The 24,179-nt window shown below is 46.6% G+C and overlaps 1 protein-coding gene across 2 annotated transcripts in view; it reads left to right on the plus strand.

Annotated features, from left to right (window-relative positions):
- LOC139765193 (plexin-B-like) overlaps positions 1–24,179 on the plus strand; it is a 487,569-nt gene that overhangs the window by 325,716 nt on the left and 137,674 nt on the right. For both annotated transcript variants that reach the window (XM_071692480.1, XM_071692481.1), the window contains exon 2: positions 8,185–9,697. In XM_071692480.1, coding sequence (XP_071548581.1) covers positions 8,243–9,697 — 1,455 coding nt within the window. In that variant the 5' untranslated portion in view covers positions 8,185–8,242. The remainder of the gene's footprint in view (positions 1–8,184; positions 9,698–24,179) is intronic.

The raw sequence follows: 24,179 nt of genomic DNA on the forward strand, positions 1-24,179 counted from the left end.
AACACTCTGCTGTGGAGTGTCTCACCACATCTGATTTACGCCACACCGGCTTCGATGTGATGGAACTATGTGACTATTCACTGAATGACTCTAACCTGTATAGAGTCTGTTCTTCATGCAGTATACCCTTAAGGCCTTCAGCTCACCTGCCAAACTTGCGTCATATAATATTCTAGTCTGTATATATATTTATGGGTAGCGACACGACCTGTGCACCACATGTTCTCCTATAGTTAGTGTGGTCTGATACATATGACCTGTGGGAACCTGTTCTTCTATTACGCCCTAACTTTGGCCGCCCCTGACGTCTATGTGTTCAATCCATGGGGATCTCAGCCCACCACTGTAACTTGTCTCGTATACTACCCTTCTGTCCATATATATGGATATTGACCCAACTTGTTATGTATGCCACGCCCTTACAGCTAGTATGGGGTGATGCAAATAAAGGGCTTAACCAACCGGCCCTCCACACGCTAGGGGCACAACAGATGATGACACTTATCTGAGTGTTTATATATATTTTTTTACACGACAATAATGTTGTTTACCAGTATAGGTGGACCATGTTGGCGAGTGTGAAAAGTTACAAAGACCTTCTTAAGCTTACACTGTCTCTATCGTAAGATCAAAAGTTTGTTTTGGAGCGCAGACGGAAGACGTGGGTACGGCTTGGCTCATGGAATATCCCGGAAGTCATACTTCCAAGTCTACACCGTCAGTGGACGACTATGACTCAGAACTATACACCATCGTCACCCTTTGACTGTAGTGATGACAAGGTGTTCTCACAGAGTATTGTAGAGTTACGCACTGGCATGTGATAAACAGAATCACGTCCGAAACCAACGTCAGTTGGTTGGTTTCATTGTGTGGGAGTCACACAGTGAAACGTGTGGAATTACTTCCACAGGATTTATTAAGTGTGAAACCACCTTGAGACATCTTGTGACCGACGTAGTTCAGTCACAACATGATCACCCAGGCACGTCCTCTGCACGTGCTCATCTGTATTTACCCAGTCTTTTTAGAATTGGAAAAACTCTTCTGTTTAACGTCATGAGTGATGGTTTAGGTTCTCCCAGAGTGACCACCTAATGTTTACTTATGTGAGTTCTTTCCGCCTTCTGCATTATTCATGTGTTCCCAAGTGATTACACCCATCATCACGCAGTATAGGAAACGTATACCAAGTTTAGGAAGGAAAGGACGAATATTTCCTCAGAATAAAAAAGAAAAGAAGGACAAGAAGAATAAGAGGAAGAAACTCAACACTGCCGTCACACAAGATTAAGATTGACTCAGATTGGTACAGTTTGTTAATTCCCAAACTTTCTCTCTCTCAATGAGCCGAAGAATTACCATATCACGTTAGTTTTAATGGTCTTCTCCAGTTAAGGTGTTAACAACCCCACGGTGAAGTGACTGGAGGAAGGCGTCTGGTGAAGATAGTGAGGTGGCGAAGGGGGCTCTAATGTCTTTAGTGAAGCGGGGATGAAACCTTTTCCAGGAGAAGTTAAGCCTGTTCCAGGAGGAATGAAACCTATTTCAGAAGGAACAGAATTTGTTTCAGGAGGAATGGAACCTATTCCAGGACGAATGGAGTTTGTTTCAGGAGGGATGGAGCCTCTTCTAGGAAGAGATGGCATTTATTTTAGAAGGAAAAGAGTCTTATTTCAGTGGTGATGGTCGTTGTTCCAGGAGGAATGGAACTTATTTCAGGATGGATGGAGCATGTTCCAGGAGGAAGATAGCAGAAGAGTTTGTGTGGAAGGAAAAAGGACAAAAAGGCTGTACTGAAGAAAGAAAGAGTCGAAGGCTTTAGTGAATGAAGTGAATGCTAAAAGCGTTATCAAATGAAAGAAATATACGACGTTTAACTGGTGGCAAGGAAAACTGTAAGGTAAAGTAATGGAAGGGAAGATTACTGATCTTACTTAAGTATGAGAACTTCACTTGAGGAAGGAAAATCGAGATTTCATTAAAAGCAGTGAAGGCTCGAAGCTGTACTGGAGGAGGATGGGATTAGATTAGAGACATCACTTGAAAGACTTTACTGAATCCAGGAAAAAAAAAAAAGACGGGAGACTTTAACAAAAGTTATCCCTCAAAGTCGGCAGTCTTTTTGATACCTGAACGTCTTTATTTCGAAGATGATTAAGCTGAAGATTCAGTTTATGGTTTCTTGTGATAGTCGTTCACTACTTCTGATGGTCGTTTACTACTTCTGATGGTCGTTTACTACATGAGTGTCTCAGAAGGGAGCCAGGCTACACGACTGTATCAGAGGGGCAGTCGTTCAGATTGGAGTATCAGCTCTTATATGTGCCAAATAGAAGTCGTTAGATACACAGCAATAAGATGAAAGTTTCTATAAATCATTTTGTGATGTGAACTACATAGTGAGTTGGCATATCAATATGAGAATACAATACCTGGGTGCAACAATGTGGGAAGGGAGTATACATGGGTGTCTTAAATCGATGCTTTGTCACGGAGATTTGATATGAAAATTAATGTACCTTTATGTGTTGATAGGAAGCTTGGAGTACACAGGCGTCAAGCGGAAATTATTCTACTTGGATGTGTCAAGTGAGAACTTCATACACAGTTGTGTGGTATGGTAATTACACTGTGTGTATCAGGCAGGTGGGTGTGCAGGTGGGTGAGGGACATGAAGGCCCATGTAGACGTCAGTATGTGATGGGTGGAGGTGAGTTTGAGAGATGTTGTGGTTGTGAATTTCTTGTTTATAGTCTATTGTTCATAGAATCCAGGTAGGTCAGCGACACTCCTTAGGGCACAAGGGATTTGTGATAGAATGGCAGGAAATTTTAATATGGATTCTCTTGTGAAAATAATGTCTGATAACTTGTACACAGATGCGCGTATCTATCCTCATGTAGATATACATTTGCGCATGTCATAAACTTGCAGACACACACCGACTCACCTACATATATAGACATATATAGACATACATACATATACCTTCCAGCGTATGTAAGAATCTTACACACACACACACACACACACACACACACACACACACACACACCGTTTCCCCGTCTAGCTTCATATATAGAACAAGGCATAGGATGTGTATGAAGTATTATGTTACTTGAAAGAAAAGAGAAAACTTTTTCAGGATTTCATTACACCAGATTAGAGCCATTACACGACAGCATCACGTGACTTCAGTGCGCACATTGACCCCAGTACAGATATGGCGAACTAGTCAGCACGCTCGGCCCATTGACGAGAGGACCCGGGTTCGAAACTGCAAACAAGAGTTTTTTACTGGTTGGAAATCTAAGATGTGAATGAGGATGAATTGCCAGACATCTGCGGAAGGAAAGCTGATCGGTAATTTTTTTGGTATATATCAGCTGTTTCCAGAATTGTGTATTGATTATATTACCAGAATGCGAAAAGAAAATAAATGCCATTGAGGAAATCTCAGGGAAAGACTTAAGTTGCTGCTCTCAAAGTATTGTATTAAGTATAACCTGGGCAACGATGTTCGGAGACCTGACGTAAAAACCATGACTAATTAAGATATAGAAAGGAAAAATCTGTATTAGTTTCAGTATCCTGATGGATGTCCAGCTGGTGATTAGCGTCAAACGAGGTATTTCTCACAAGTCAACTTTTAAGACACGAAAGTAGTGGATTTTGGTGGCAAACTCCCTTGTCTTAGGAGCCCAAGAATTAATGGATTTTTAATCTTTAAAGTTGTGCTCTCTCTCTCTCTCTCTCTCTCTCTCTCTCTCTCTCTCTCTCTCTCTCTCTCTCTCTCTCTCTCTCTCTCTCTCTCTCTCTCTCTCTCTCTCTCTCTCTCTCTCTCTCTCTCTCCCCCCCCCCGCGGTCGAACAAAACTTAGCAACAGAATAGAAAAAATAAAACAGAGACACACTGAGACTGAACCATTGTATACCATAAAGAGAAGCTGGGAGCATCTGGAGACCTTCCTGTAGGAGAGGTGTGTGGCACGTTAGGGAGTGATCATCATAACCCGTGACCCATCACACACAAGCGAACCAATTACATTTTCTTGTGTGTGATAGAGGGCGTTCGAGAGGTTTGAGTCTCATCTGGGGAAAGAAAGGCGTCCTGTGAGGAAGCAGATCAGCATTGCAGGAACTCATAACCGGATATGAGGCAGGACAGAAGGTTAGCCGGAATGAAATGCTTTGCCACATGCAACTCTCGTAACTTACGAATGTATTAACGAAAGTGATGGGGATTTTCACTTAGGATTCACCAGAACTGTTATCAGGTGAGATTGTAACCCTCTTCACCATTTGATGGACAGATATTGGCCATAGCCGGCGGGAAACCACAAGGGAGAGCCTGGAAAATACAGGTTATAAAAGACCTGATGATTTATGAGAAGGCTGTGTACTAGCTAGAGAACAGTGCATGAGTGTACATGAGATTGAGAGATAGCAGAAGACGTGGTGTTCCAAGACGAGGTCTACTGTTGGAGGACAGTACATGGGAAACCCAGGTAGAAGAAGACCTGATGGTCTGTGACGAAGAAATGTTACCACTGGAAGGCAATAAGAATAACGTAGATTTTTTTTATTTATGACGATGGAGGCGAAAAGGCTTTCTAACATATGGAGATCTGTGTGATCTATCCGTGACCATTTCTCTCTTGTGGAAACCCTTGTCCAGTGTGGAAACCCCTTGTCCAGTGCTTACCTGTCTGTTTGCACGTAATGACGAGTCTGCAATGAGGGAGAGAGAGCAGGAGAAGGTAGCCAAAGATGCGACAACCGTTCATTAGGTCATCCAGTAGGAATGATATTGAATGTGGTAAAATGAAGCTTGCTGTATTCTTCATCGAGGACCACAAGCCATAAGAACGACACGGCATACCTGGGAATCTGCTTAGGTCGACCTCCGTTACCTTTCGATTTTGTTCGGCTCAGAGCCAGATGATCCAGGTGTCTGTCATCAGACATAACACCATGAGCTACAGCAGAAGGCAGCAGTCAGTGACGTGGAACAGTTCGTTTCGTCAGTGCTCGATGCACAAAATTTCAGAACTGTAGACGCAACTCGACCACTTTTGTTTAACGATTCTCGTGTTCTTAGATCCCCTCCTTAACTAAGTTTAGTTTCTAGTATTAAGTTCTCTGTTCTCTGAATATGCAAAGGCAAAGCATTCCAATGATAGCAGGAGAGAATGGTGTATGGTTAGGGTCAGGGTGAGGCAAGTATAGAGCATACAGTGGGTCCAGTGCACCGGCATAGGGGAATGACATATGTGCCTATATACATGTGGGCCCAGGAACCCTGAGGATGCTCGCCCATTACCTCGTGATGTGTTATGACCACCACCGGCCGTTGTGTGAGCAGGTGGGAGGTAGGAGTGTGGAGACAGATAACCCTGGTCCATCTCCACCATCAGTTGGACAGGCGAGGGTGGGTTTGTACTGTGAGTAATCATGTATTTGCTACATGTACCCCGGTCCAGCCTAGCGCTGGTTATGTGTGTGTGTGTGTGTGTGTGTGTGTGTGTGTGTGTGTGTGTGTGTGTGTGTGTGTGTGTGTGTGTGTGTGTGTGTGTGTGTGAGTGTGAGTGGCAGGGAGAGGGTTGGTGTGGGTGTGTGCGTTGTACGGACAGAGACTCTACTCTGTCATGCACAACAGGAGTATGCAGACGCAGGGGTCGTCATACAGGCTGTCGTCATACTCAAAAATATTTGAAGTTACGTGTGAGAAGCGCATCATACACTAGTTGTAATGTTCTGTCTAACAGAACCCTATATTGTCGTGTTACGGTTATCTGAAGTTGTTCTCCTGCTGGGGGGAACAGTGTTGTCTCATTTTAGGCTTGAAAATTGTCTTCTTCACAAACGCAGTGTTCGTATTCTCCCTCTGATTAGCAGTGGCTTTCTGTTAAGCTATGGACAGGGAAAATTACCTTCTGTAGTTCGGTATATTTTGTGCAGTTCTTGCTGATAGTAAATCTATCAGACTTACGTTCATTCTGTTATCCTATAAGGAGGAAGTTATCTCATGTGCCATACGCTTTGGTTCACCGCCTTAGTCTAACCCCATTCAGAAAGGCAAAACATAACCCCGTCTGCTACAACTGGACTCACTTGCCTTCCCTGGTCGCTCCCGCCATGGACCACACACGATATTATTCAGCAGTCAGGCACCTGTAAACGAGCCCGCTGCTTGTCGGTATGTTTACATGGTCCTTGATTATGAAGCCAAAGGTTCGGTTTGCTGGCCTGACGACACTCGGGTATGTTCCGAATCATTCATGATGGTTCGACCGGGTTTCACTCGCTGGAGTGAGTGAGCGACCTGTGGCAGCAGATTATATAGGCTGCAGACCGTTGTAGAACTGGTAGAATGTCATTATCATTATTGTTATTATTATTATTTCCGGGGATGGGTGAGATGGAGTGTTCCCCACGTGTCTCCTGCGTGTCGTAGAAGGTGACTAAGAAGGGTGGGTGCGGGAGGATCCGGTAATCTCACTTCCTCAGTGTAAACACTCAGGATGGTGTGGTGAAGACGCGTGTGTCGAGGGGAAAGTGACACTACTACATTTGTTATATCGACGTTTCGTCTCATTATTGATTCTCGTTTGACAAGAACATCATCACACTTGCTTCTATTATAAGTAATAACTGTTGTGGATCAGTGACAGTTGTGTTCGTATTGCATCACTGTTATTATTTTCATCGTTGATATTTTGTTATATTTCGTTTCCTTGTATATTATTACCTTTTCTGAATACTTGCGAGCACATAAGTCTGAGAATCTAGTACCACACATATGTTTTCGTGGCCTTAAGGGAACCTGCGTTTAAGCGTTTGGTACAAGATAGTAATATCCTTCTGAATGCTCTTCAAGATGTAAAGGTCACGTTCACATTTATATATAGAGTAAAAATCAGCTTTATGTTCTGTCTCAAAGATTGTTGATTAGATTTAATGGTAAGAATATTATATGTTTATATAAGCTGATATTCTTGTCTGAGTTCTGTGCTGTTTAAGCCTCTTAGACTCTGCAGGGAAGGCGTTTACTGTGTTGAGGGAATAGTTTTACTCGTGTTTCTAAGTGTTGTTGTATTTCATTTTTCACCTGACAGGTGTGTCATGCATATTTCTTTCTCTCAAAAGAGAGAAGAATTATTTATTGAGGCAAAAGTCTCTCAGTGTTGGTAGCATAATAACTAAAAACCTGTATACGTGTGTTGTGATTTTATGGTTTTGGTTGAGAACGTTCATATTACTTTGGCAAACTCTAATATATATATATATATATATATATATATATATATATATATATATATATATATATATATATATATAATGTGTGTGTGTGTGTGTGTGTGTGTGTGTGTTGGCCTGTGTCCTGTCTTACCTGACACGTCAGTCAAAGGTTTACACTTCATAACCAAGGGTCGTGCTGTCGTGCACGACGCTCCTTCCATCATGCTCGAGGGTTGTACCGTCGTATTCAGAAGCAACGCACAAGTGTATACCTCTCTCCCCGCACAGTACCAATAGGGAATTCCACATAGAAAACATCCCTATCCTCCTGTACATCATATAACTAGGGAATCTGTATACAGAACTGTGTACACTACAGTTATACAAGTCGTGAGATGCCATACATGTTGCCAAGTAGCCGCCGGCAAGGGTTAAAATGTGAATGGTATTTGGCGAGACCTGTGACCTCGTAGAGACAATGTCCTCGGAGGCTTAGGTAACGGGGTTGTTGGGAGGTTCCTGACCCACAAGATAAGGGAGGGTAATTATCTGCAGGTGTAGTTAGTGGGTAGTCCTGGTGTTGTAGGGGGAAAATGGAGAGCGTGGTTGGTCATGGTAGCGTCAGGGTGTGAGTGGACACACTGGTTGATAATTCTGGTGTTGGTGGAAACTGGGTTAACGGTTCGTAATGGCGCCGATCTAGAATTAATTTGCAGTTAGACAACAGGAGGATCGCGGATACGGTCAGGAAGTGGATGACCATGACTTTACTTTTTCATTTTCATTTTCTTCACTTTGTCATGATTTCAGTTGTGTTGTGATCAGGGTTGGTGGTATATGATGCGTTTTGTTTGTTGTTGTTGTTGTTGTTGTACTACTGATGTGAGCATGAACTTGTAATATTGTGTTGTACTGACATGTGTGTTGTGTTGTGTTGCAGGATGGGCCGGGCGTGTGAGGCGTGGGTCCCCTCTCGGTGAGTGACGCCGCGGGCCGCCATGGCAGCGGCAGTAGCAGCAGCGGCACCAGCGGTTTGTCCTCTGGCACTCCGGGCCGCCCGCCTCTACCTGCTGCTCAGCGGACTACATCTCGTCCTGGGCGGGTCCCTGCTGCCGGAGGCGGGCGGGAGGCCACGTCCAGCTAAGGAAAACTCGGATGAGGCGTGGCAGTGGGACTCCAGCGCCGGCACCGTGGCCTTCAACGTGACCCGGGCGGTGGTGGCACAGTTCACGCCTGCCAACAGCAGCCACCGCCTCACCCACCTGGCGCTCGACCCAGACAATGACGACGTGTACCTCGGTGCTGTGAACCGTCTGTACCAGCTTGACGGCAGTGGCTTGCACCCGCTGCATCAGGTGAAGACGGGGCCGCGGCTAGACTCCCCGTCCTGCCACGCCACCAGGTGCGATGATGACGTGCACAAGGTCCTCACAGATAACTACAACAAGCTGCTGGTCGTAGCCCCGACGGTGAACGCAGTGATCGCCTGTGGGTCTGTGTCGCAAGGGGCATGCGATAAGTACAGGCTGGGCAACCTGTCGGTCCACCTCACGTACATCCCCAAATCGGTGGCAGCGAACCATCCCGACGCCTCTACGTTTGCCTTCGTGGGTCCAGAGCGGTACAACGCCTGGGAAGGGTCGCAAGCACTCTACGTCGGTACCACCTTCACCACCGTCGGCGACTATCGCCACGATGTCCCCGCCATCTCGACGAGAAATCTCAACGACTTGGAATATGCAAAGTACTCCTTCGCCAAGCAGTCGCTCTTACGTATAGATGTCAAACTACGGGACCACTTTCTCGTTCAGTATGTGTATGGCTTCACGGCAACCAAATATGTTTATTTCCTGACGGTGCAGAAGAAATCCCACCTCCCGGGGCAGGAAGAGTCCGGCTACGTGAGCCGTATTTCCAGGTCCTGCATATCAGACGCCAACTACGACTCGTACACGGAGATCACTCTGGAGTGCCACGGAAGCTACGGCACCAACTACAACCTGATGCAGGACGCGAAGCTGGTGAAGGCCGGCAGCGACCTGGCGGCCAGCATGGGCAGGGCGGAGGGTGACCTGCTCTTGGTGGGTGTATTTGCTCCTCCTAAAGGCCACACTGCGAACCCTGAGTCCGCCTCCGCCGTGTGCGTCTACTCCGTGTACGACATAGAGGCCAAGTTTAACGAGACCATCCACATGTGCTTCAACGGCTCCATGCAGTACCGCAATATGGAGTACATCTCCGGCCCCATCCTCAACGGTAAATGTCCCAAGAAGGGCGCCATGGGCAACATCCCAGACTTCTGTGAGGTGGGACTCAAGATCTCCGGGCCGTCCCCAGTGGTGGGTCGAGCAGCCCTGCGCCTGCCCACGACCCTGGTCACAGGCGTGCAGGCCACGGCCGCTGCCGCCCACACCGTCGTCTTCCTCGGCACTAGCACCGGCACCATCAAGAAGGTAAGTCGTCACCTTCCCTTCTACAGTAGCTTGCTGAAACCTAGTTATGAACCCGTCCCCTTCCCTTCTTGCAGTCTCCTGCTGGGTTCTCTCCTTTATGAGACACATAAACCTGTCCCTCACCGATAACTTAGGATGGTAATGAGGCCTGTTAAAACTGTCTTCAAATCTCATTCCGGCGGTAGACAATTAAATTCTCTTTCCTCCCCCGACAACCCACATACCACAAGGGTTAAGTGCATTGCATCGTGCACGTAAGACCCGAACTGTCTGGATACAGTTCTTTAATAAGTATTATCATAGCCACTAATGAGGCTTTCTGACAACACTGGAGGGGCTTAGCAGTGCAACTGCCTGGGTATCAAACCAAGGCGCGGTTGGCAGCGGCGTAACCATGACAAAAGCCGCTGTACCTCCCCTGCTGACGGTGACTCATCCTCCCACACTCCCACCCTCCTCCGGCAGGATCCCATCCATCGTGCGGGACAGAGAATCTTCTGATGACATTTTAATTAGACTCCTTCGTCAGCCCCTTCTACAGGTTTTTGTGTCGTGGTTTTCGTAATGAAGTAAGTCGTCTCACAGTTTGATCGTTATCGATGAAGCAATTAGCAGATATTCGATGCCAGAAAAACTTGCCAGCCAGCGTCGCACTTCCGCAAATTTGCATACGACGTGCAGCGAACACTTTATTGTTCCAGGAAAGTTTGGTGTAAGATGTAATCATATACAGGTACATTTACCATGTATATTAGGCTCTCTAGCAAATTGATATATTTTTTTTTCCTGAATCCGAGACATAAGATTCACAAGGTTTTTCATCATGACATCATGATGCTTCAGGATTACGTAGTCTCGAGGCACAGACGGACAGACAGACAGACAGAGGGCACATGAGAAAGACAAATAACAGACCTGCTGGTCAGTAACAAGGTTATCTGATGTGTTAAAGTCCAAAATACTGATAGAAATTGAGTAGTAAAGCAGAAGGCATCATGTGAACTACTAGATTAAGCAGAAATCAATATCTTCATCTTGTTAATCATAACTCCTGGTTCAGTATGGGGAAGGGGATCTACATTCGTGGGGTCCCATCTCTTGAACATTGTTGCCAGGGTCGCATCGTGTTCACCTTTTAAGGTTATATACAGTGATGTCTTCACAAGATGTGACAGTATAACGGTACCTCAAGTTACCACTGTACATCTCAGTAATACCTGGGGAAGTACCTCACCTTGCCACTGTACATCACAATAAAACCTGGGAAAGTACCTCACCTTGCCACTGTACATTACAATATAACCTGGGGAAGTACCTCACCTTGCCACTGTACATCACAATAAAACCTGGGAAAGTACCTCACCTTGCCACTGTACATCACAATAAAACCTGGGAAAGTACCTCACCTTGCCACTGTACATCACAATAAAACCTGGGAAAGTACCTCACCTTGCCACTGTACATCACAATAAAACCTGGGAAAGTACCTCACCTTGCCACTGTACATTACAATAAAACCTGGGGAAGTACCTCACCTTGCCACTGTCACTGTATATCACAGAACACTTAGGGAAGTGTCAGAGAGCAGCATGTGTTTTCACTGGTCCACCTCCATAACAGTGAATAAGTAATTGAATATGCATGCAAGTGGATAATGGATCTGATATATCCGATAATGGATGGGAAGTACGTCGGCACGGCCTGGAATTTGGTTCAGTTGTTTGGTAAAGTGGATTAGTTATTATGTAAAAAGGTCACACACACACACACACACACACACACACACACACACACACACACACACACACACACTCTCTCTCTCTCTCTCTCTCTCTCTCTCTCTCTCTCTCTCTCTCTCTCTCTCTCTCTCTCTGACCCCTTCTATATCACATTCTTTCTACTCCACAGGTTAGGGTAAGGTGAATAGCACCACCACCACCACCAACACTAAATACCCTTCCCCCTCTCCACCACCACCACCACAATAAGAGTGGGGGGTCTGGAAGCCGGGACAGCAGAGCACCCAGCCCCCACCCCCCCACCCACCCACTCTGCCAGCTGGCCTAATGACGCTTTAATTACCCCCTCTTCCCCCCTCCCTTCACTCCCCACCCACCCAAGCACTCCACCTCCCCTCCCCTCCAAACCTTCACTTTTTCCTCTTATCCCACAGCTCTCCTCCCCCACTACCCTTCCCCACTACCCTCTCCCACACCTCACCCATCCCATTCCTTCCCCTTCATTCACTTACGTCTTCCCTCCCCGTCTTCACTGCCCAAGCTCTACCCGTCCCTCTCCTCCTCCATCACTGGACTGTACACACACATAACCCAGGAAGGCTCCGTCCTTATACAACGCTGAAGTGAGGAGTAGCAGCTCGTTAGCATGATGACGTTGTAAGACGTAATGATACGTTGCCATCCACACGGCCATTGTTAATACTACGTCGTACGTTATATGATCACCTTACGTCAACGTAACACCCTTCACCATGACGGCACGACCCTTGGGCATGTGGTTACAACCCTTAAGCATGGTCATACGACCCTTAAGCACGACGACGATACGACCCTTGAGTAGGTCTGTGCGAACCCTGGGTCTGATGGGTTAGCCTCTGACCCAGCCCTTAACGATCAGGTCAGGGGTCAATCCGTCATACCCAAGGGTCGTACTGTACACATCCATCCATCTAACCCTTGTTTCTGACGCCTGTGGCAGTAAGTCCTTTACCCACTTGTAAGGATTCACCAGTGGGAGCCTGGCAAGTGTCGGCAGGGAAAGTGGGAGGGAAAAGGTGAATTGGAGGGGTACAGAGGCCGAGGGTCACCTGATGCATGAATGAAGAGGATACGTTGGCTGGTTAGCTGAAGGAAGGAAGGAAGGAAGGGTGTTGTTTAGGTCTTATAGTTACAGCTTGGTTAAGTGCGGTAATTCATCATCGTATGTTCCTATGTAACCGGACTCTGTCGTACATGTGTAGGTCATTGTAATGGTTTGTTATGGAGAGAGAGACACGGAGGAGTGGAGGGGTAGTGGTTGAGGGCAGATGGAGTGAAGGGAGGGGTGTGAGTGGAGTACATAGAAGTACATGACAAGCGCAGATAACAGGACGGATGGTCCACGACGAAGTTATATGCATTTTGATTTAAAAGAATTAAACACAGAATAGTAAAGCAGAAGGCACTTCCCCACCCACCTTTCCCTCCGGCTCAACTACCGGCAGGAGGGAAAAAATGGAGGGAGGCATCATGTAGTATGAAGGAAACACACTACCGGGGAAATTTTTGTGTGAAAGTGTGAAAGGGAAAAGTACCGTACCCAGTTTACAGTTTGCTGCACCAGGTGGCTGGACCCTGACACAGAGAGCTTTCATACATCACTTTTGGAAGCGGTCATGTTTACTGATAACACATATCCTTAACGTATTGAGGGATTGAGAGTGGTGCAGGTGGAGGGTCGGGAGGGATGCAGGTGGAGGGTCGGGAGGGGTGTAGGTGGAGGGTCGGGAGGGGTGCAGGTGGAGGGTAGGGAGCGGTGCAGGTGGAGGGTAGGGAGCGGTGCAGGTGGAGGGTAGGGAGCGGTGCAGGTGGAGGGTAGGGAGCGGTGCAGGTGGAGGGTAGGGAGCGGTGCAGGTGGAGGGTCGGGAGGGGTGCAGGTGGAGGGTAGGGAGCGGTACAGGTGGAAGGCAGGGAGGGATGCAGGTGGAGGGTAGGGAGCGGTGCAGGTGGAGGGTAGGGAGTGGTGCAGGTGGAGGGTAGGGAGTGGTGCAGGTAGAGGGTCGGGAGGGGTGTAGGTGCAGGGTCGGGAGTGGTGCAGGTGGAAGGCAGGGAGGGATGCAGGTGGAGGGTAAGGGGTGCAGGTGGAGGGTAGAGGGACAATAGAGGGTGTTTATAGCGTAGCCAGAGGCAATATGTGACACAATACACGTTGTGTGCCCAGCCCTGGGGGGCCCCCTCCCCCCCAGCTACTTCCCATTATTCCTCGTGATCTTTGTTGTTATTTACGATTATGCACGGAGGGGGTGCTAAATCCCCCCCCCCCCCCTCCAACCAACCTGTAGCAGCCCAAATTTTGGAGCCATCATTAGAGGGGTAATGAGCACATCACGTATTGTGTGTACCGTCATTACTGGGCCAAGTGTCACAACATTCTCCCCTGTAGTGGTTATTAAATTGTAAAATATGTACAATAATTTACCATCAACCATTTCATCGCTCTTTTCCTATCAAAACGACAACAACAAAAATCTGGTATGTATCGCCGTTTTCTGATAGTAAGTGAGTTAAATCACTCTGTGTATAAAAAATGTAAAACAGTAATATTGGCAGTGAATGATTGACTAACCTGCTGTTCCTACATTATTCAAAAAGACCAGAACACTTCATATTTCCGCCAATACAAAGCCACAAATAATTGGCTGTGCCGGGCTATAATAAAAGGTCGCTAAATTACTGCCAAATTCGGTGCCTCATCCGAGCCCCAGATGACCCACAGGGACCCGGATCAGGCCAGTTAGCGCCTAACTAGCAACATGGGACCGACCCCTGACCCCGGCCGCCTCTCTCTGTGTCAGTCTGCCTGTGTCTGTGTGTGTCTGTATGTGTTTTTATTTGTGCCTGTCTGTGTATGTGTATCTAACTACCTAGTTGTGATTCCCTGTTTGTACTGTACGAGGAGGAAGTGGGGCCCCCATCTCTTGTACCATTAAAGTATCTGTTTACAGATTTTTAAGCAAGTCTCTTGCTTAATTTTCATGTTATGTCGTCTGGGTGGTATATACTTACACATTTCGAAGAACTGATCATTGTCTACATCATCAGTTTGGTTAATAAACTTAGAATATTCTAATCAGGTCACCCCTGGCTCTTCTGTCTTCCAAGGTAGGCAAATTTAAGGCCTTTAGCCTTTCCCTGTAAATCAGCTCATTTTTATTGCCGTCCTCTGGACCTTCTCTATTATCTCGTTGTGCTCCTTCAGGTGCGGTGACCAAAGCAGAGACCCATATCCTAGTTTCGGCCCTATATAGGATGTGAACAGCTTGCTGCATATTTCCTTATCCATGAACTTGAATGCCGTTCTTATGTGTTTATACTTGTAGGTGTGTCTTTCTGTAGTTTTGTGTAAACTTGTGTTTCTCCTAGAATCATTCATACACAAAAAGTGATCAATGCTGCACGGCAGATGGTTGGTCACCTTACCTGTTCTCCTAAGGTGGGAATTTAGCGGTGTGCTGGGGGCGATGTCGGCTCCCTGTCTCCTCTAATACATAGATTCCCGTTGTTTATTTCCTGCTGGTTACTATCAGTAGTGAGATCTATTGTAACTGTGTCACATCCTCGTACTTTGCTTTTTACTTAGGTTGAATATCATCATCCATGAATCATAACGATATTACAGTTTGCATGGTCCCTTCCGTCCCATGAATAACTCTTTGATGCCAAGGAATATGATGTTGGTGACGGCAAACGTCACGGTGAGTAGAGGAAGCATTTCAGTTCTTTCTGAGCGTCACAGCGAGCCCTGGGTGGGGCGCCTCGCACACACACACACACACACACACACACACACACACACACACACACACACACACACACACACAACTTATTAGGTCAAATAGTAAGCAAATTATCTTTTTCACTCAATGAATTTACTTAAAAGTATAAAGTGGAAAAGTAAGAAGAACTTTATAAGTGTGGAAGTCCATGTTTCACCGTAACTTACTAGTCACGGGTTGAGGACGTGTGTGAGTGATGGTCAGAGGCTGTACGTGCCGGATTCATCACAGGTGTTGAGAATGATATCATAATAGATGGATAGATAAGTAGGTAGTTAGAAAAATAGTCAGACAGATAGATAGATAGATTCATGATCCTCTTCGTGTGCTGAAGATAATTTTGCACGGCAGGTAATCCCTTGCTTGGGGACCTTCGCTTAATATCAGGTCTTGCATTAGTAACCCCATCATTAATTTCACACGACTCTTTATCATTGTGCGAGGCGCGAGCGTCAGAGGTGCACAGTGTCCGCTCCCAAACGTAGAATCAAGCAAGCATTTGACACATTACCCGTTGTTCCATTATCGTTGCTTTCACGCAATGTCTTCCTTCAGGCAACCGCTTCTTTCGCACTGTGTATTCTTTCACACCGATATCTCTTCCAGGCCAGAATGTCACTTTCAGACCCCTTATGGTTTTCGCACGGCAGTATATCCTTCCCCTTCTCATTCGCTACCTCACTTTCCTATGCGCTGTTTCTTCTCCTGCAACATGACGGTCATGTAAGGTCTACTCTCATGACGACTTTAACATCCGACCTCGTCTTCCATGTTGGCCCCAGTTCCCCACAGGGTGTTCATGGTGATACACTCTAGGTATAGTTCGCTAGCACTTTCACACGTTGCCGTACCTTACGTAAATATAAATCTCGCATATGCTTCACCTGTAATGAAGTATATGATTCGTAAAACATCGGCTCTTACTTCAGGGCAGCATTCTCCTACTGGTTGTTCTCACAAATGTTTTGTCGCAAATTTACAACCCATTGAATACGATGTCTTAATCTGCTGATTACGATATCTCGACTTCATGTTCACGACCATGCGTAATACCTCATTGCATCATACCAAACCAAGTCGTCTAGTTCTACATAAACATATTCCCGTAACACACACACACGAACTGGCTGAGGAAAAATAGCATGTGTGTGTGTGTGTGTGTGTGTGTGTGTGTGTGTGTGTGTGTGTGTGTGTGTGTGTGTTGGTGTATCTTTGTATGATAAGAAAAGGTTTATATATGTTTGTCTGTGTCTTTAAGTGTAATTACCTATTTGTACTGTATGGGAAGGGAGTTCGGCACTCGTGCGGCTTTTGTGTATATACTTGTCTATGTGTGTGTGTGTGTGTCTGTATTTTTTTGTGGTTTTCTGCATCTCTCCCAGAATCATACACACACAAAAATGATCAACGCTGCACAGCACATTACTCGCCACACCGCCTTGAGCATCCTTCCTCATCTTCCTCATTCCCAACCTCCGTTCCTTCATTGTGATTCACCTCCGCCCCACCTCTCATACACCCATACCCACCAACACCCAACCCCCTACTCATTCCCTCCCAAGCTGTTCCACCCTATCTACACCCATTCCCACCACATCCTTTTAATCACGTCATTCTTTTCGGAGCCGGGGAACCCCAGCACACCCCCGTTACCCTTCCTTCAAGCACACACACACACACACACACACACACACACACACACACACACACACACACACACACACACACACATACCCGAGCAGACATAATCAGTGAGACGGAAGCGTGGGCGGGCCTGCATCCACTTGTGTTCCACCATTATTTCCTCACCCAACAATGTCATTACGTGCTAGGCACTGCTTATCATTCCCTAACGCCACCAGCCCCGTTCTACATCCTCCTCCATTAGCGGTATCGGAGCGCCTAACAATCAATTTGTAACATGAGAGGTTTCCACAGCGGCCGCTCCCGGCACTTGCGTTATTAATTTTATCCTGCGAGCCATCATCACACGGACTACTATTATGCCGACGAGACACTACGCCTCCACACCCCGGGGAAAAAATTATACGCTCTCCGCCCAAGCAAAACAAAGGCACTCTACCTACCTACCTACCTCTCTACCCCCAGCGTCGACGACCGCTTTCCACTACTACGCTCTACCTCCCCCCCGCCCCCCAGCCAAGCCTTGAAGGCCTTGCAGTTGTGCAGCATCATCAGGGTAATTCTATGGAACCATCACTGCATAAAACATCATTATTTTTGTCTCCCTCTGGTAAAAGTGTCGGGCGTAATGAGGGAGGGTGGCCGCTCTCTTCATTACTGTCCCCTCCCGACGCCATCAGCACGAGAGGCAGGGCAGGCACACCGCTCCTGTGTGGGGCGCAAGTGCCACCATTATCACAGCAGGAGGCGTCGTCAGCTGCCGCTCTCGTCAATATAGTCGTTTGTATTGCCGCACCTCACTACCACACTGCTGCTACCACCACCACTCACTACCACACTGCTGCTACCACCACCGCTCACTACCACACTGCTGCTACCACCACTCACTACCACACTGTTGCTACCACCACTCACTACCACACTGTTGCTACCACCACCACTCACTACCACACTGCAGCTACCACCACCACTCACTACCACACTGTTGCCGGCACCACCACTCACTACCACACTGCTGCTACCACCACCACTCACTACCACACTGCTGCTACCACCACCACTCACTACCACACTGCAGCTACCACCACCACTCACTACCACACTGCCGGCACTACCACCACCACCTAAACTTGAACTAGCACCAACCCTCTCATAGCCACCAGAACAATAACTAGCACAGTAACTACAACCATTACCCCAGGAAGGTGAACCATCAGAACCTTGATCCTCTTAAATCCGCCCATTATTCACCATCATTGGTAATTCATTTCACCATTAGCATCAGGCTCGCCGTTGGGGTACTGTTGCCTCCCACCATAACCCTCACTATTGCCTTTTTCTATCACCAGGAACATCTAATAAACATGTTAGAGTGTTCACCCACCTTAGTTACTCTCTCTCTCTCTCTCTCTCTCTCTCTCTCTCTCTCTCTCTCTCTCTCTCTCTCTCTCTCTCTCTCTCTCTCTCAATACGCACATTCAACCATCTACAACGCTGTCGGGGTGTCATATAGCAATTAGAGCCAGAACTCTTCCTTCACACTGAGCACAAGACCCGACCATGATAACAATGTACACGTAACTATCGTTGTGCAGTATCGTGTGAACGGAACCATCGTTTTAGACTTGAGAGTATTGCGCGTGTGTCTCCTCTCATGTTGCAGGGAGTCCATGTTGCTTCGTGATGCTCGCAAGTCGTGATTATGATGAAAAAAATGATAATATCAGCATCGCCGGACTCCGCCTCCTTGTGGTTGACCTGAGAGTAAAAAGTCACCTTCGGTCGAGCTTGTATCATCGTAGTACAGACGGTGTCGCCGAGGAACGCCTCACTCCAAGAGAGTTCATTCCTTCCCTGATACTTATTGTAGCGCAGCCTCGAAGCTTTTAAAAACCCATGGAGAAGAGTCTAGGGGTTATGATAACCATAATGATAATACTAGTAACCCCAACTCCCATTTTCCCTTTTGACCGTCTTAAGTTCGTCTTTGGTATATTGGGCAACGCGAAGACGAGACTTGTACATCATAGTCAAGATGTGGTCTTACGTCATGCTAGCGAACAGTACTGCGTCAGTATGATGCATAGTTATGTGATGAAGGTTTCATGTAGTGACTCCTCACGCTGCTTGTTGTTGGAGCGGTGGCTGGAGTGTGCACCGTCACTGATCATAACACCAAGACCCGTCATTTGTGTACCTCAGGGAGCGCATCGCCGAACATCTCATACCCACAGTGTTATTTCCTTTATCATCAGAACGCATTGCTTTGCTTTACACTGAACTGGTCATGTCAGTTGTCGCGCTAGTTGAGTAAGTTGTTTTGGTCAGGTTTTTATGATGGTACTCGTACATGATGTGCGGCAAGGACCCAGTGCTCACTGTCATGAAATTGCCGAAGGTTTTTTCAAAGCGTACTAGACCAGACCACCTACACTGTGGTCATGGATTCGCTGGCTACAGCATCCAGCGGTCTGGTCGACCATCTTCTCGTGAAAACTTTGTTTCAGACAGACTCGTGTGGTAGGAAAGCTCCGAAGTCGGCGGAGAGATGTGCAAGCTGAGGGGTTTACAACGTACAGTAAAATGAATTTTACTGTGTCTATGAGACCAGATTGCGTTGGGTAGTGTTGGTCGTGCGCTTTCGCTGTATCATAATTCTCTCTAGATCTTTCATGACGTTGTCCACGGCCTGGCTAACGTCTCCCCAGCTCCCGGCATTGTCCAAATCCGAGCTAATTTCATCCACGTGAATCCCCGACTCGCCTCCTGAAACCCTCGGAATATGAACCGAACGCGCCTTGACGGTACGTCTGTGCGACTCTGCGTTGTCCGGGGAACAGCTGTGCAGTACATCAGAAACGTTGACTCGCCAGAGCCAAGTACAGGAGGATCAGGGGTCGTCGTCGCCTGGTGTTGGCTGAGGCGACACATTTGAATATTGCGTAATTGGCCTTAGTTATCCCTGCTGTCTGTGGCCATTTTAGGATCAAACCCAGACCAGCTGTGCGAGCTGGGGTCGAGGGGACGGTTGTAAAGCGTTTGAGGGGACGAGTTGGGTTAGCACGAGCTCGGGGGACCGTTAAGTCTTGTGGCGTTGGTGACGGGGAACTGTGGTGAGTGTCTGGTGGCTGTAGACGGGGAACTGTGGTGAGTGTCTGGTGGCTGTAGACGGGGAACTGTGGTGAGTGTCTGGTGGCTGTAGACGGGGAACTGTGGTGAGTGTCTGGTGGCTGTAGACGGGGAAAGTAACGTTAATTCTCTACGTTTTTACCAGACTGGGAGACGGAAGGGTGTTTTATAGCGTTAGTTAAGGTACAAGAAAATTCAAGGGTCCACCTAGCCAAGTCCTGTTCGTATCGATTTGGTCAAGGAATTTGTGATTTGTTATGTATTTTTCATGTTGTTCGATGATAGAATTCTGTAGCTGGCGGTATTGTGTACATGTACATGGTGGTGTGCCAGGCAGTACCCGGCTGGTACTGTACCAGACCACACCCGGCTGCTACTGTACCAGACCACACCCGGCTGCTACTGTACCAGACCACACCCGTCTGAAATAAAAAGATCACGACGGTAAGATGAAATGTTCCCGTTCCTCTGGTCAGACCAAACTCTACAGCTTGGACGCAGCTTTAGCTGTGAGGTAGAAAACCCCGCAACCCTCGCACGGTAATAAGGCCAGTTTTGTAGGTAGAGATAAAAGATCGTATGATGTAATAAACGTATCGAAGGTTTGTTTTGAATGTAGTGATTGGAATGTGTTACATGATACAGAATCAATCTCATTATGAATGTTTACCTAATATCTTGTTACAGTCTTGCGTAGCTACATACTGTTTTGCCTTCAAGACAAGATAAACCTTCTTTAAGAATAAACTTTGGGTAACGAAAGTTTTAAGAATTTTGCGGAGTGAGAATAAAGCAGTAATTCAAAATGAACACGAAAAATGAAACAGTTGCAGTATGACGGAAGTATACCCATGATTTTCAATTTGATTGTACAGGGAATATAGAAAATGGGATTCAGGGAGGTAATACTACAAGAAGGTTGGTCAGGTCTTCAGTTGTGGTGTTGTGGTTAGAAAAACATTTCTGTCATGACTGACGCCAGTGTTCACAACGTGTATGATAACGAAGTGAACATTAGAGGCAGTGTTTGTATTGCCATTATAAGGTTTTCAAGGAATAACGAATCATTCAGTCTCTTGTTGAAAAAGGTGAATCAAGTATTATGATGTGACAAAGATGTGGTTTGGGATGGCATAGAGTGCCTAGATAGTGCAGAAGCGGTAGGTCGGTCATGATCTTGTCCCTGATGATGTATATCCACAGTCATCACTACAACACTCTACCCAAACTGGTTTATTCTTGATCAGTTGGAAAGTCCGTTCGTCTAGATATACATCAAGGCATTTCCACGACCGTGTTGGTGTGAAGGTTGTGTGTGGTTGGGGTAGGTGGAAGCAAGCATAGAGCGAACACTTAATTGATGTAAGGTGACAGGTGGTTACGGATAGGTCCGGGGTCCCAGAAGGTCTTTGTTCGTCAAAGGAGGTGGAACAGCATGATGGATCACGTTGGTCGATAACACAGAGAATCAGTGATCGTTTAAGATATCAAGTTTGTTAACAGCACAGACATTATGACAGAGAGCAAAACACATTGCTTATGTACAGGATAACGTTACACTGGTAGTGAGTGATACAGAGGGTTCATGGTATATCAGATACAGGGAGTGTATAATTCATTGGGTACAGCATGGTACTAATGGTTACATGAGACACGGGACGAGATGCAGGGTAAACTTTGGGTACAGCAAGAGGATATCCCACAAAGCATTAGTGTCAGTGAAACGATCACAAAGTTCTCCATACCTCAGGCTCTCTGGCCTTAAGTCACTGGTTTAAGGGCACTTAACAATGTAAACTTCAACTGTATGTCTGTCAGACGTACAGTAGATCCGACGCTTGCAGTGTCTAGGGTCATGATCTTCTGCAACATGCAAGACGTGCCTGTAACCTAGTTTTACAGTATTGTCGTGTTCGTTACACTGGCTGGAAACATTCCGATGTTTTACATACTAGCGTTTCTTAAGCCTAAAATGATCGTGTGTGCGACTCCATCTGCCACGTCTCGCAGCATCTCTCTGGAGGTCTGGCTCGTCTCGGTTTGTTGTGATAAGGTCGATGCTGACTATGGCTCTCGTCAGACCAAGTGGAAGACCGTCCCGCGGCTTCTGCAGCTACACAATACGTGACCTCAAGCGTCACGATACACCAAGCTTAGCCTCAGGCGACCCGGAAAACCTGGCGAAGTTGCTACGCCAGGTGTTCCTTATCTCCCACGGGGGAAGGAAAGAAGGTAGTCGAGCATACACACACACACACACACACACACACACACACACACACACACACACACACACACACACACACACACGCGCGCGCGCGCGCGCACACACAGCAATAAAACCAACGAGTCTTTAGGGTAAACATGAGGCCCGTCGTGCTTCCCTTCTATTCGTCGACACCTCCAACAGCCGGTTCTTGTACCCTGGGATATCCCGCCGGCAGGGCGCGAACTGCCCTATTAAGTTTCACTCCGGCCGTCCTTCAGCGCTGCTCATTATACGTGCCTGCTGGAGGAGAGCCATGAAGGGCGGCAGGACGAGTAGGATAGCAGGCGTGGCGATGAGGGGCGGAGGAGGGGAAGGTGGTAAGGGTTGGGCAGGCAACCTGGTGATGGGAAGCAGGCCATCATCAAGGCCAGAAGCTACGTGTTCAGCGTCAACTCCCGCCGTCACCTCTGGTTCCACCCAGGCTAGCTAGCCAGACAACACGGCCACTTTCCTAATACGTCCCGAACTTTTCTCATCTGTTACGTAAATGGTTACTTTGCCTCTGCTTGCCACCGTCGCCACCCACAGATGCAGCTGCATCATGTTGGAGGACCTCCACGGAATACTGATCTGTTCATTCAATAATCATCTTGAGTCAAGACATCAGGTGTCGTCAAGATGGTCTTGTTCCTGTGGGTTATGCAGAGGAACGTCCGGTGTTAGTGTTTACCTGCCTTGTGTGGGGGACTTGTGGAAGTCTTCAGTAATACATGATCAACCTTTAAAGAAAATGTCAGTGAAGGAATGAACGACTTTCTGCTCGATCAATCGTAAACACAGAAGTGAAAGGTCACTGAGGCATCCGATCTCACCCAGAGATGTGTACGATAGCATCTGCAAACGTAAAGTCCAAGTCGATATCAGATAAAGGTGATTTCACCAGGACGAAGTAGACGTGGCCTCATGACTCGGCTGCTGGTGTAGTGTGGAGATATAAACCTCACATTGATCGTCCTCGAGTTTGTTCCTACCTTCCACGTTCTTTCGTATCATCATTTTCCTCTTGATGAAGCATACGTTTCCTCACACATATAACTTTGCCTTTACTGAAAAGCTAGTTTTCCACCTCCTCAGACACTTATGGTTAATCATTTACTTTGGTTTTGCGATATTTTTTATTAATGCTTGGCCTTGATATGGACATTTGTTCGTACCTTGGGCTTTCATACGTAATATAAGAGTGTAAGTTAAAATGTTGTTTCATGATCATCAGGGAGAAGCTTTGTTCTTTGTTATCTTTCCTCCTCCTGCACAGATTAGATATTAAGTAAAGTGTTGTTCATCTGCCGACGACTTCATGATAAACCATCAGCTCTTTTGCTATCCTTTTTTATGTACTTGGATCAGAATATCAAGAGTTTTAGATATCGTGTGTACAGTTGCAAACATTTTGAGTATATGTATGTACAGCTTGAAATGACAAAATACTTTTTCTTTATTGTTCGGTTGTTGTTTTCGAATAATTTCTTCTAAATAAAAGTATATTTATCGTAAAAGCACACTATCTCAACCTTTTCTTTTAGCAATCTGAGCCTCTTCTCCAGTGGATCCCGCTTTAATACCATACTAGTGAATCCTCCCAGCTCATACTTTCTTACAGAATTTCCATAGCAGTATACTTGTCCTACTGTATGGTGCTCCTACGTAGCTATAATCCTGCTGGCGTTCATCTGGGAGTGGTGGATGGGGAGCTGTTCTCTCCTTTACTATCATGTCTCTGTCTCACATACAAACTCGGACACTAGTGTTATCCTGCAGTAGATATGCTCGTCATCACACTTCCTGTCATCTGTCCTTCCATTATAATCCCATTAATGTTTATTTACACATATTTTTTTTTCATATCCTCATCGTCATTATCCCGTTCTCATGTCTTCACCGCTCAC

This window comes from Panulirus ornatus, chromosome 53 (genome assembly GCF_036320965.1).
Source record: "Panulirus ornatus isolate Po-2019 chromosome 53, ASM3632096v1, whole genome shotgun sequence".
Classification (NCBI taxonomy): Eukaryota; Metazoa; Arthropoda; class Malacostraca; order Decapoda; family Palinuridae; genus Panulirus; species Panulirus ornatus.